Genomic DNA, 14946 nt, shown 5'->3' on the forward strand with positions numbered 1-14946 from the left:
TTGGGTCTGTGTGTTTGTGGTACTATCGTTGCTATTGATTTTTCATAGCACAAGTTAGCTACTTACATTGGGATCAGGGAAATGTGATGTTCAATATTAAAAAAAAAAGAAATAGTTGCATACTATGCGGCTATTGACTCTAGATCGAGAAATGTGCTCCTACCGTCGTACAGTTCAACTAGTACGGGTTTCATTCATCAAACTTGAGTTGCTTAGCATTGCTTTATAAATAACTTAGAGTTATATTTTCTACGTCAAATAGTTGTTATAAATATTAGCACTAAGCTAGTTTATATAAATAAATAAATAGATTTTAATTTGACATGGTGCTAGCCACTCGTTATATTATATTCTACCGTCAGACAATATAGTATTATTGTGTTCCTATTAGAAGGGCGAGTGGACTAGCATAATTAAAATGACAAGGGACATAGCATTTTAGTATTTGAAGTTTATTGGCGCATTGGATGTAAGGAATGCGCCCATATCAAATGGCATGCGCCCTATGCTATTTAATATTAGGGGGCTCATTTTCCCATCTGCGGCCAGCCCTATATAATATGTATATGTTTCTTATGCATCATTACATGATACATAACAATTTACATTACCTTAAAGATTTTCGCAGATACGATCACAATTTCGGGAACAAAGCGAAAGAAACCCGTTAAGATTTTATAGATTTTTTTAATAAATCATACAAAATACATTTGTCATACTATAAGAAATCTCTGTGCTCGTCGTACAAGACACTTATGTTTTCTCTCGGGTCGCTTACAGTCTTAGTGAGTAAACAAATGAATGTAACTGGTATACATAGAGTCAATAGGCAGCAATAGCAATAAAATAATAATAATAAATTGTGATTTCAACACGGCGCCGGTGGCAGGGCCTGTCGTGCTGCCGTCAGCTGAGCTCGGTGTTGATCTGGTTGTTCGGCGAGACGAGCGCGAGTGCGGTGCGTGACCGCCCGCCCGCGCCCCGCGCGCCGCGCCCGCCCCACGCGCACGCCGCCATACACCACCTCTTCTCCGACAGGTCACTACACTTACACATACTAATCACAATTGCAGCTTGTAAATTTCCCACCTCTGGAACTCCTTTCCCTTTAAGGGGAAGGTATAGAGAATATCACACGACACTGCCAATGCGGGGAAGTGGATCCACATGTAATAGAATTCCGTTGAAATTAGACACGTACAGATTTCCTCACGATGTTTTCCTTCATCGCCGAGGACAAGATGAATTATAAACACAAATTAAGCACATGAAAATGTGACGGTACTTGCCTGGGTTTGAACCCGCAATCATTAATAAAGATTTACACACTGTAATCTAAGTCAACTAAGGATTTGATTTGGTCACAATAGTGTAATCTAGTATAAACCAGATCCAAAATTTTATTTGATAAAGTAGATGTTAAAATAGGGTATTTTGGTTACAGAATATGGTCCAAACAGAAACCGAGTAGCGTCGTAAGTTCTAATCTTTCTGCTGCTTCTTCTGAAAAAAGTTCAATTTCAGCAAGGTAAATATAGTGTAATCAACTTTAACTTGAAAATAGATATCATGCTATTTGCTTTATTCAAAAAGATAAAGTATTAATAAAAATAGCCTCCGAGTTCAATTCTGACCATTTCTTCCAGACCGAGAATCAATGGACAATCGAAATCTGTTGGAGAATACAAAGTTAAAAAAAGGATACCGAAAAAATCCGATCAGACGTCTGACTCCGGCGACTCCAATGACGACTTGCAGATTTTAAATAAGTCCATGACCATCAAAGTCTGTTCACCTAGCGATGATTTCGAGTATTTCAGCTCCAAGCTACTGCGCTCCTCAAACGAATACCCCAACCAGAGCCTGTACTCAGATCCATTTTTCTCACCCCGCAAAGCCAAACCTAAAGCAGAAGATTATATGACAGATAAACACAGGGAAATTATTAATTCCGAAATAAGTACATTCGAATTCACTATCATAATAACGGATCTTTTGCAAGAATTGTGTAAAGCAGAAAGCAGCCTGTCTGGTTCAGAGGGTTCCCAGATATCAATGCAGTGTATTAATTTTTCCTTAAAAAACTTATGTGCGCTGCAGTTCGGGTCGTTGCCCGCTAACGCAGCAGCTTATGAGCCTCTAGAAATGTCTCGGGTAAAAGTAGCGTTAACCGAACTACTCATAGTGTCACTGGACCAGGTGCTCATTCATTCCGATCTGTGTGCCAAATTGATCAACAACGGTATCCTACCGATGCTCCTTCGCATCCTCGAGGATGTCATATGTAAATCGAGTGCCAAATACAATACCAAAGTAGAGCGCGAAAACCAAGCCAACGTTTCGGAGAAAACGAACGAGACCGAATCTGAAAATTTGCTCAAATTCATATTCGGAGTCGCGTACTCCATCATGGCCTTTTTTCATTGCTTGCTAATGCAATGTAGGACTGTTGAGAAACTCAGGGAGTTCACTGAACAATTCAAGCTATACAGCGAGTGCCTCAAGGGCGGCCTGCTCAAGGAGTGCATCGAGCTCATGATTCGGATACCGGACGTCGACAAGGGGGAGACCGTGACGCTGATCAAGAAGCTCATAGAGTCGATAGGCAAGTCGATAAGCGCCATGAAGAGAGTCAGGAGCGAGGTGATCCACTCGGCGGCCTGCCCGCGCGGCCGGCACAAGGCGTGCCGCGCGCGCGTGGCGGCCGGCATGCACCACCACCACGACATCCTGGGCGAGGCGGGCGCCGGCCTGCCGCTGCCGGCCGCCTGCTGCGTGTCCGTGCTGTACGGCACGCTGGCCTCGCTCGTGCCCGACCGCGAGGTGGCCGCGCACAAGCCGCTGCGCAACAAGATCCTGCGCGTCATGCTCGCCTGCGGCGTGTGCTGCTGCTTCTCGCCCAGCTTCCTCATGGAGAGCATCGTGCGCCTGATGCTCACACACGACAGCGTCGCCACGCTCTGTCTGCAGCTGCTGGAGCACACCGTGTACGGGGACCTCGGCGCCAGCATCCTCGTCCCCAGGGTGACCGATCAGCTGCCCTGTTCCATTTGTGAGCAGAGCGACGACAACAGGGATCTCGGGAGGAAGTACTGTCCTCACGGAGTGAGCCCGATCGAGAGAAGGAGCGTGTGGTCGTTCCTGATACATTACAACTCCCTTCTTCAGCTGGATAACCATAATAACGTCCTACACGCGACCGTCGCTCATCTTCTGAAAGTGACGCCGAAGTGTCGGACGGAAATGAAATACGAGCTCCTCTTCAGCGTCGTCTACCCGACGTTCATAGTCGCCAAGCACAGGTACACGATGAGACTCGAGGACTCGGCGTACTTCCTGACCGTGTCCTGCCTCAACATATTCACGAGCCTCCTGAACACGGTCCCGTTTGCCGAGCAGTTCATCCAGAAGGGCGGGCTCAGCTACGTCCTCGAACTGGTGGCGCTGCCGGAGTTCTCGAACCAGTGCTGCGCGATCCTCGAAATAGCGATCATCGTTGAAATATTCAAGCTGATAAAGGAGAACGCGGAACTGACGTACTTCCGCGAGATGAGCTCGCTGGCCTCGGTGCAGATGCTGTTTAAATCCCTCACCGAGATGACGGACAAGTGCTACCAAATATATGAGGAGAGTCCCTCCGGCGGCGAGGAGGGAGAGGGCGCCCAGAAGCGCGCGGAGGCGCTGCGCGGCGCGAGTACGTTCTGGCGCGCATGCGCGCGTCTGTGCGCGGCGAGCGCGTCGTTCCGCGCGTTCGCGGCGTCGCAGAGCGCGGTGTCGGGCGGCGGCGCGCTGCTGCGGCTGCTGCTGCGCGCGCTGTGCGCGGGCCGCGCCGACGCCGCCGAGTCCAAGCTGCTCATCAAGATCATGGAGGCGCTGCTCACCGTACAATTCGCGGTATCCGGTCAGTATTTCAGTTACTTATGTGATTTTTATATTTTAAACGAGTCCCTTAACTCGCTGATTCGATTCTATTGCAAGTATTATGAAGGGTGTGTATGTAAATCATCTCGATTAAAACTTATTCAAATTAAAACACAATATCGAAATATACACATATCTATAATGTAATATATAAGTTTTTAAAAATAATTTATATTAGTTGTAATTTTCGAAATAATGTATTTTAATTAATCTATTGCATCAGCTTGTTCGTCGGTTGATAATAATCTAAGTCTAGACTATAAATATCGGACAAAAACATATACTTAAACAAAAATTTTCCATTTGCACTATTCCATTCGTTAATTAAATACAAAGTCTATTTATACCAAAATTTGAATATAATTTTTCGCAAATGTTAATCACACTTTAATCTTTTCGGATTAATAAACAAAATATATGAGTCACTCGTCTCTTGTCGAAAACCACCGTAACTTGATACGCGATCAAATTGTGGTTCGATATATTTCAATATGTTATGACAGTAAGTTTCATCACATTGATTTAAAAACGATTGGTCTATGGTACATTTTAAAAAATATATTTACTATGAAAAATAAAATTAAAAATTTGTTCTCTCATGAAACTCGTGGGCTGACTCTGGGCTGTCACTGAGTTTTTTTCCACTGAAAAACCTAATAATCCTATATCAGCTCGACATGGGGCTTGAAAATCAGAATCATAATCAGAATCTAGCCATAATACGTATATCTGTAAACCATAAATATTTTTTGTCCTTTTAAGAGTATTTCAATAAATACTTGTTTTAAATTTATTTTACTATTTCATTAGTAAACAAATCAATCTCAAACCACAGAATAAAACATAACAAAATGTGTACCAATTAGCAAACATTGTATTAAATTAATCCGTCTGGCTTTACAATGTTGCCGGTATGTGGTTATTAAAGACACTCCAGACGAAACCGATGAATATTTTATGGAAATTCAAATGTGGAACAGAGGTTGGTTTTGATTAAAATAAGACATATAAAACCTCTTTTATTTTTAGATTTCATCATAAATTATCTTGCTTATTATATAAATGTACTATCAGTGTCCCGCAGAGTTACCTGCTTGAAATTTGTGACTAAAAATACTTTACCTATTCATGTTATCGTAGGCACATCGACGGTTTTTATGCTAGAGCGGATTTTTTGAAGTTGTAGTTTTATATATTTTCAATTATTGGGTATAGTAGTCCCACTTTGAAAGTAACCCCAGATCAACAGACAGACGAATAAGAATAATTATTGCTTTCGCTTTGGTGCCTTTCAATATTAAGTTTAAAATAGAGTTTGACAAAATCTTAAAAACAAAAAAAAAACATTTCAATTTTATTTAGTTACAACAATCAAGCAAAATACTAATATTATAAATGCAAAAGTAATACTACTACTCTTTTACGGCTAAATTACTGAACGGTTTTTGATGAGATTTGTTATGAAGCAGAAGCTCCAAGAAAGGACTTACGCTATTTTATACCTGTATATATGTCTGAGGGTGAAACCCTAAAACGAGAGCAAAGGCGTAGATAACAACTATTACTGTATAATATATGTACATACACGAAATGTGATGCAATATTATCCACTCGAACTTTAAAAGCGCATATTTTAAGATACAAAACTTTTTTGATCGTTATCTCTTTATCATATCTTCAAAATATCAAACATTATATGCCATATTTAGAGAATGTGCGCTTGACCTTCTGACTTCTTATCTTAACAATAGAATTCAGAGGGTTGACGTTAAAGGAAAAAGGTCTCCTGGGGTCTCAGTTGGTATGGGGGTCCCTCAGGGATCAATTCTTGGACCTTTTCTGTTTCTCACATATATAAATGACTTGCCCTTTCTTGTTGGGAACAAACATGATATAGTATTGTTTGCTGATGATACCTCCTTAGTTTTTAAAATTAATAGAAAACAGGTACAGTACGACGACGTAAACAATGCTATAGCTGATATAGTACATTGGTTTAGCGTAAACAATCTTAGGCTTAATAATAATAAAACAAAAATTGTGAAATTTAGTACACCAAATGTACATAATGTAAAAGCTGATGTACTCATTAACGAGGAATCTATGGATCCAATTGATTCTGCTGAGTTTCTTGGCCTTACTGTTGATGCCAAGTTGCAATGGGGCCCCCATATTAACGGATTGGCGAGTAGACTGAGTTCTGCGGCATTCGCGGTCAAAAAGATAAGATTATGTACCGATGTTGATACGGCTCGCTTAGTATATTTCAGTTACTTTCACAGTATAATGTCATACGGTATTATGCTGTGGAGCAACGCAGCCGCTATCTATACTATATTTGTGCTACAGAAGAGGGCTATTCGCGCAATCTATAACCTAGGAGCTAAAGAATCGTTAAGGAATAAATTTAGAGAAATCAAGATATTGACTGTTGCTTCTCAATATATATTCTGTAATGTTATGTATGTACGAAGAAATATTAATGATTTCATGAGAAAATGTGATACTCATAGCATTGGTACAAGGAACAAACACAAACTTGTTACTCCTGTTACTCGACTACATAGAGTCAGTAACTCCTTTGTGGGGCAATGTATACGGTTTTACAACAGGATCCCAGAAAGCGTTCAAAATGCCTCTGTTGCCAAATTTAAGAAAATTATTAAGGAACGCTTGTGTGCAAAAGGTTACTATACAATTAATGAGTTTATGATCGATAGCACACCTTGGGAATGATACGATCGCCTCCTGGCTATTTCATCTCATATTAAATTGTTTAAATAATATATGAGACAAATAAAAAAAAAAAACCCGCTGAGTTTCTTTCGCCGGTTCTTCTCAGGTCAGGGTATTTTCTTTCCGAACCGGTGGTAGTGTTTCAATTGACCATCAATAAGAAAGTGTAATGCTTCTATATTGAATAAAGATATTTGAGTTTGAGTTTGCCATTCTCTTAAAAAACCCGATAATCGATCGATCGATCGACCTCCGTGGTCGAGTGGTGTGTACACCGGTTTCCATGGGTACGCCACTCCGAGTCAATGTAGATTATCATTAGTTTTCTATGTTGTCTTGGGTCTGGGTGTTTGTGGTATCGTTACTTCTGATTTTCCATAACACAAGTGCTTTAGCTACTTACATTGGCATCAGAATAATGTATGTGATGTTGTCTCATATTTATTATTATTATAAAGTCAAATATTTATGACTGTTTTACCATAAATAAGTAAAACCACATACTTCTATCTGATAAGCGAACTTTAATGTTTTACATTCAAAATCTAGTGTTTAAGTAAGGTTTTTCTTGGTTGTCTTTAGGCAAGCCCGTCTGCGTAGGTACCGCGCACCCATCAGATATTCCGTACCGTCAAACAAAAACAATAGCACTGTTATTAAAGTTATTAATTTCGGGATATGTCCATGTTTGTTAGGTGTCTCGATATTTCGACATTATCTACGAATGTCTTGTTCACGACACTCTCTTGATAAAAAAATAAATAACATGTTAAATAACCCGAAATTAATAACTTTTATAATAAAAATAACCACGTTAATTTAAAATCTTAAATAGTACTGTTGTTTGATGGCTTGATGGGAGAGCCCAAGTTTGATGACGCATTGGTGTGTCATGTCTATGGGAGACTTACCATTAAATTTACTAATAGTATAACATATTTAATAATAAAGGGTTATCAACAATTTTTCCAATAATAAGCAATAAAATGCATAAAGCGAAAAGTCAATTTTATAGCGGGTAAAAATGTCATACTATTCTGCTCCAAATAAATTGATGAAATTAAGTAAACATTATTTTTTTAATGAGAACAATATTGGCGCGTCTCGGGACTTAATCTGCCTAAAAAACCTTCGTGTGCTCTCCGCAACACACCGATCTCTATTCTGTGTGAGCAGCGCGTTTATTATATAATTAGTTTTTCGTTCGTTTTTTTTAAAATTATTATGATAATACACAACATATATTTCCCACAACCACTTTGTGGAACCAGCTTTCGTCGGAGGTTTTTCTGAACCGATACGACATGGGAACCTTCAAGAAAAAAGCGTTCTCCTTTCTTAAAGGCCGGCAACGCACCTGCAAGCCCCCTGGTGTTGCAGATGTCCATGGGCGGTGGTAGTCACTTTCTATTAGGTGAGCTTCCTGCTCGTCTGCCACCTATGCCTTAAAAAAATACAATAAAATATATTTATAAGCCTTATCGCTTTTTTCTAAAAATCTTCTCTTTAAATGAGCATAGTAAAAAAAGTAACAGCCTGTAAATTTCCCGCTGCTGGGATAAGGCCTCCTCTTTCATTAAGGAGAGGGTTTGTAACATATTCCACCACGCTGTTCCAATGCGGGTTGGTGGAATGCACATGTGGCAGAATTTCGATGAAATTAGACACGTGCAGGTTTCCTCACGATAGCACATACATATAGTGGTGCTTGTCTGGGCTTGCACCCGCAATCATCGGTTAAGATGCATGCGTTCTAACCACATGGCCATCTCAGCTTGATGAGCATAAATTTAGATTTTTCACGTGCATCCGTGATAGCGGCGTTTCTTTATCATTAAATAATATAAGAAAAATCTTAACTGTCATCACAATGTAAGGAAAGATAAAATCATGAGAAGGTAAACAAGAAACATTTGGGGCACATATCGTTTAAACTACTATTTTGACAGGCTTGCCTTCATACTTATTTCTGCAATAATCCAAAAATAAAAAAACCAATCTTTTTTTTCAGAAAAATTATATTTATCTATATGGGCAAACGAGTACTCGTTTTACGATACTTGCTCGCCCTTAGGCTTCGGGTCGTATCTGAAAATAACGAATTTCACAACAAAGGTCTTTTTAAGGAAGCTTTTTTATTTCGAGTTTGAAAGGAAAAAAGTAATTAAAGAAATTTACGCAATAAACGTAATAATATAATAAAGTAATTAATGAATTATTTCATACATGAAATAATGATGCAAATTAAGTTACCTACCTTCGTTTTAACGCTGTGGAATTCATAAAATTCATAGTTTATAGTATACACCTCGGTGATCTAGTTTCTAGCTTAGGCTGGAGGCTAAATATAAGGAAATCACTAAGTTCTGGTCAAAGAATTTCCGATCAGAGAAAGTTGCGAATGAGATAAGTTTGCATCTATGTAAAAGTAACAAAAAATAATATATAAAATTAAATTATTTTCCTAGAATAGTTTAAGTATTTACAACGTTATCTAATATACGTGTCTATATGAAATGCTTGTTTTCTTTATTATGCAAGGCTGTTTATCGTACTAATATATATGTATTACGAATACATATACGTAAGTACGACTGAGTTTCTTCCCGGTTCTTCTCGGTAGAATCTGCTTTCAGAACCGGTGGTAGCTTCACTTAATTGTAAAATGACGATTCAAAAGTGCTTGTAAAAGCCTACTTGAATAAAGTTTATTTTGATTTTGATTTTTTTGATTTAGAGTACTATACTAATGATATTCATTTTCTATCTGCTTTTAACTCGCCCGTAATCTGTCAGTACCAAGTGATTGAAATTCGTAATCTTAAGCAATGATTCTGATGATGCAGGGAAACATCGCAAGATGAGAATCTATGATTTTGTTTGATACAAAAGTTTGGATGGTTGTTCGATGCTCAATTAAGCCAGAATGGCTGAACGGATCTAAAGGAAATTAAGCTCAAAGGTTTAATATCCTAAACGTGTACCGAAAATATTTATTAAAAAAATAATAAAAACAAATATGGAAATGTTAATTGAAATCATCGTTTGAGTAATTATTAACCCGTGATACTGTTACTTATAATTTTCCATAACACAAGTTACACAAGTTCTTTAGCTACTTACATTGGGATCAGAGAAATATATGTTGTCCAATATTTATATTTATATATTAACTCACCACACAGAGGCGACTGGAGGTCGGTCCAAGGAGGAGAGTTGCGCGGTAGTACGCGAGGCTCTGAGCGCGCGCGCCGATGCGGGCGTCAGCGGCATGCGTGCGCTCTGCGACGCGCTCGTCGGCGTGGCGCTCGCCGCGCCCGCCGCACGCCGCTTGCAATCCACCGCTAGCCTGAGGGTAGGTAAAATACCTAATCAATTAGACAAATATATTTATTTCCAGCTTTTGATTACAGGTTATAATGGGATCTTTCTCATTTTAATAACTAGTTGCCCGCGGCTTTTCCAGCTTGGAAATTGTTTATAAACAATTTAAAATTAGACGTTAATTTTAGACCTATTTATAAACCACATTTGTGGTTCATCTTTCGTGGACTTTTAATAGAATTGATCCAAATCCTTTCCTAGCATATGCCTACGTCATAACTCGTGTGTCTGTAACCTGCATGCCAAATTTCAGCCCGATACGTCCAGTGCATTGGGCTGTACGATGGTAGACCATTATGTCAGTCAGTCATTAAGTCAGTCATATTTGAGTTATAAATATTTAAATATTCAACCTTTGTCACATTTTTTTCATTCGTATAAATTCTTACCGTTAAAGAAACTTGAATTTTTTTTAAATAAGTACATCTGTTAAATCCAATAATTGGCTAAATAATAACATATCTTTACACCGTTGAAATGTGTATTAAATCAAATTGCTTGCTTTAAAGGTCAGATATAAAAACAAAACATAGCAGTACAGTCAACGACGCGGTATTAATTGAATCTAATTGGATGAGATTAAACATAAAGGACTGTTTAGTTTGAAAATATTAGCATTGAAACAGCTGATATGAAGCCACACCAATCTATACATAAAATAAAATTGGAGTGTCTGTTTGTAATGTTAAAATAGCCCTTTTTTACTCAATGCATATGTATGTATACACGGTACATATACCAAAATAACATTTTTTTTACAATTTTCGTTACGTCTGTCTGTTAGTTCCGCCTAATCTCTGGACCGATTATGACGGGACTTTCACTGGCAGGTAACTGATATAATGAGGAGTAACTTAGGCTACAGTAATATTATTTTTTTACTAGCTTTTGCCCGCGACTTCGTTCGCGTGGACTTCAGGTTCGTCCCGTCTAGTCTAGTAATCGCTTAAAATCGCTTCGTAAATAAGTCATTATTTCTCGTACAAAGTAAAGGATAAAAAATGGTTATTGTGGGTTATTCCTAAGAGATAAACATATACTATCACGGACTTTTTTGTAGACCTTTTTAAGTTGTACAATACTGTAATACATTGTTTTGATCTATCTTGTAGGATTCAGTGAGCGTTTGCAATGTAAGCGCAAAAATGTGTTTTTTACGACCTCACATTAGAAACCTCAAAAATTGTAGCCTATGTGTTATTCTGATATATAAGCTATGTTGTGGTAAAGTTTCATTCAAATCCATTCAGTAGTTTTTACGTGAAAGAGTAACAAACATCTATACATCCATACATACAAACTTTCGCCTTTATAATAGTAGTAGGATTATATTCAAACGCGTATAAGGTCGCAGGCACAGTGACGGGATACTTTATAATAAACAAAAAAACAGTATATATTATTTAGTTATTTAGGCTGCATGAATGACAATATAAAAGGATCTGACGACAGATAAATAAACAAATCAATTATTCTTTGCAGGAAAAATACAGACTAAGTTATTACTTTACTGTAATATAAGTATCTATGTTTACCTACTTGAGTTACATTACCGCAGACTGTTAATTGCAGGGTTAATGTATATGTATAGTACGACACAACTTAGATGTAGCATCGGTAAATTCAATTAAATTCGATCACTCCCGATTTTTACAACCAATAGAAATAGCTCCCTACCGCGCCATTTGATGCTATTCGTCGCTATAGATTCTCGCGTCAGTTCAACCCGAGAAAACAAGTGCATGTAAATCGGCGTGTCAAATTGACGATTATATTAGGTCATATGATATTACAAGTTATTACGTTTGTGTAAAGATCATATTCACATAACAAATAAGATAGCGTACTTAATTCGGGTGTGATCGGTTTTACGAATTTTGCCGATGCTACATCTAAGTTGTGTCGTACTATATGTAAAGTATAGGTTACATGATTGATCTATTTTTCGAACACGCACACAAAGATGGTTCACATTTAATGATATAATAGATTTTTCAAAGAAACGTTGAGTATTAAACTCGTAAAAGAAATTTAAATATCAACAAATCTCTAAAATAAAACAAATGAAGGGTTGACTCAAGAATGACAATAAGCAACCTTTAATTATATTAATGTATTTGTTCCAGACGTTAAAACAAACTTAAAACCCCAATTTACTTAATTTGAGACAGTCGTAACTAATGTATCAATATAATTAAATACAAACAATCCTAAGACTTCGTATGGGGGAATTAGAGATTTGTACACGAATTCCGCGTTTTAATCGAAAAACTACTTGTCCTATGTTAAGCGTTTCCGAATCGAATGTGTCATCAATAGCAGAAAAACAAAAAAAAACAACTTGAAAAACAACATCACCCACACAAGTATGAAGATTTTATTGAGGATGTCTATAGCCCGACTATTCGTAGAGTATAAAAAATATCCGAGATAAAACAAGGAGTTATGCAATCGAATTTGAATAGAACTGATGCCTTATAAGAGGTCGGATATTCTTAACTAACACAGATAATAAAACTATTTTAATGCTATGGGAAATTAAAAAAAAAGATTCACTATAGTGTCGTATCGATCTAACGCTATATCGACCGGTTCCGCGTCGACCCGAGCCTGCAACCCACTACCCACTAGCTGCGCGGCCTTCGTACGTCGTGCACGCACACGTGACTCTATATTATTTTAATACGTTCAAAATTCTCGGTCCGACAAGTGAGGACGGCTTTCTCGATTGTGAAATGCACTAGACACGAAATAGTACAAAGTTTTCGAAGTTTAAATCACTAAATATCGTAGTGAAGAAGTTTAAAAGTGTAGTTAATGTCGCAGTGAAATTTGTTTTCAAGTAACTCGAGGCGTGGATAACTTGAACCGAAATGCCTCGGATTGAGAAATGCCCAATTAACGGGCTCGTATCTAATACGGTAAGTGATTCCTTATAAAATAGTCGTTTAAATTATTATACTATAGTTAATGGTACTTACATATTTTTGGTTAACATAAATTGTACACATTTGGGTATCGTTAGGTTTCTCGTTATCCCATACCTTAATTGCTTCTGATTCAAGGTTAGTTCCATCAGAGATTATTAAATATTTTCTGTGGTGTTTACAAAATATCGTGAATCATTTACTAACGGTTTAAAAACGAGAGGTTACAAAACGTGAACAAATGATTTTGTATCGATTTTCTATACAAGATTAATATTTAGTAATAATCTTGAAACAAGAATGTTTCATTGATGCGAATTAATAAATTATCCAATAGCTGAAGTTAATGAGCTATTTCCGTCCACGGTACAAATGCGTAGTAATAAATAATGTATCCTGATATCATCTTTCAATTAAACTCCAATTAACTCTATGTAGAGAAGACTTAGACTATTTTCACTGGAAGCATTCAGAAGCAAAACATTCATTGATACACTGTATGGTTTATGTGTGACCTAAAACGACACGCTCGTTTTTTAAAAAAATCATTCATTCATTCCCTAAATTAATACGTTTGGTATATAATAAACAAATATGTATTTTTAATCGAATCATAATTTAGTTTCAATGTTTTGGTATTCGCGTCAAATATTATCAGGGACGATGAGATCGTCCTTGAATGAATGATTTTGGTCACGTTGGCTGATCACGGATATTATGTTTCCTACAACTTATGGCACTCGATCGATGTAACACTCAATATAGAGTTGAGTCTGCTTTGCTTGACTAGATCTCCATAGATAATCTTTAAGATTTAAGTGTACTATGCATTGAGCCATCTAGACTACATACAAAAAAAACAAACGAACAAGAAATCATTTTACAATTTCACTGTTTTAAGAGTACTAAATTTTTTTAATAGTCAGTATATTTATTTTTGTTTATCGACATTGATATCAAATTTATAAATGAAACAAGTTAATTAAACTTAAATTAAAACTTTATAAAGTATTATGTGTGTGTGAGTTCAAACTTATAGCGTTTAATTCTAATCAAGACCGATCCGACGCGATATTCGATAAAGTTCCCTCAGACAGACAGAGTAATAAGTAAAAAACTTTATATTGCAATGTTATATCGATTAGTTTTCAAAAATATTTTAACGATGTCGAGATTCATGTTAATTATTATACTCGTAAATAATTGTAAAACTTTAATGAGACCTCAATCGATCTTCGCAACACTTCAATTAAAAACTCGTTAAAATGATTTGATTATATGCTAAGCTGCTATGCATTAACAGGTCAAGTAATGAGACATTGCTTCTAAGAAACTTAGTTGTAGTAAATAATAACTGTATTGAAAATTTCCATAATTTTTGGTTCATTTATCTTTAGAAATAAATTAATACTCAAATTTTGTAATTGTTCTTAATCCATAGTGAAACTCTATTCCAACTTTTAAAGAAAAAAAAAAACTAAATAAACATATATTGACGCGTTATCATTGGTCGAGAGCTTTTTTAATCTATGATATTCACTATGGATTTGCAAACATGACGTCTTAAACGTCGAAGAAACAGAAAGACTTGGTGGTAGGGCTTTGTGCAAGCCCGTCTGGGTAGGTACCACCAACTCATCAGTTATTCTACCGCCAAATAACAGTACACAATGTAGTTGTGTTCCGGTTTGAAGGGTGAGTGAGCCAGTGTAACTACAGGCACAAGGGACATAACATCTTAGTTCCCAAGGAAGTAAGGTATAGGTTTAAGGTAGTTGTAAGGAGTAGTTAATATTTCTTACAGCGTCATTGTTATGGGTGATGGAACCACTTACCATCAGGTGGCCCATATGCTCTTCCGTCAACCTATACCATAAAAAAAATTGAAAAAGGAGAATCTGTTATCGGAATTTTAGAAAAAAAAATTATAGTGAAAATATCTAGTTAAGTGCATTAGTGTTGTATTATTAATAAAGAT

The 14946-nt window shown here is 37.1% G+C and overlaps 1 protein-coding gene across 1 annotated transcript in view; it reads left to right on the forward strand.

Moving 5' to 3' along the window:
• The window catches only part of LOC124531739 (lysosomal-trafficking regulator), a 71869-nt gene that overhangs the window by 17772 nt on the left and 39151 nt on the right, over window positions 1–14946 (forward strand). The window contains exons 6-9 of the mRNA XM_047106251.1: window positions 890–1038; window positions 1445–1528; window positions 1647–3901; window positions 9843–10012. Coding sequence (XP_046962207.1) covers window positions 890–1038; window positions 1445–1528; window positions 1647–3901; window positions 9843–10012 — 2658 coding nt within the window. The remainder of the gene's footprint in view (window positions 1–889; window positions 1039–1444; window positions 1529–1646; window positions 3902–9842; window positions 10013–14946) is intronic.

The sequence above is a fragment of the Vanessa cardui genome, chromosome 8 (assembly GCF_905220365.1).
Source record: "Vanessa cardui chromosome 8, ilVanCard2.1, whole genome shotgun sequence".
Classification (NCBI taxonomy): Eukaryota; Metazoa; Arthropoda; class Insecta; order Lepidoptera; family Nymphalidae; genus Vanessa; species Vanessa cardui.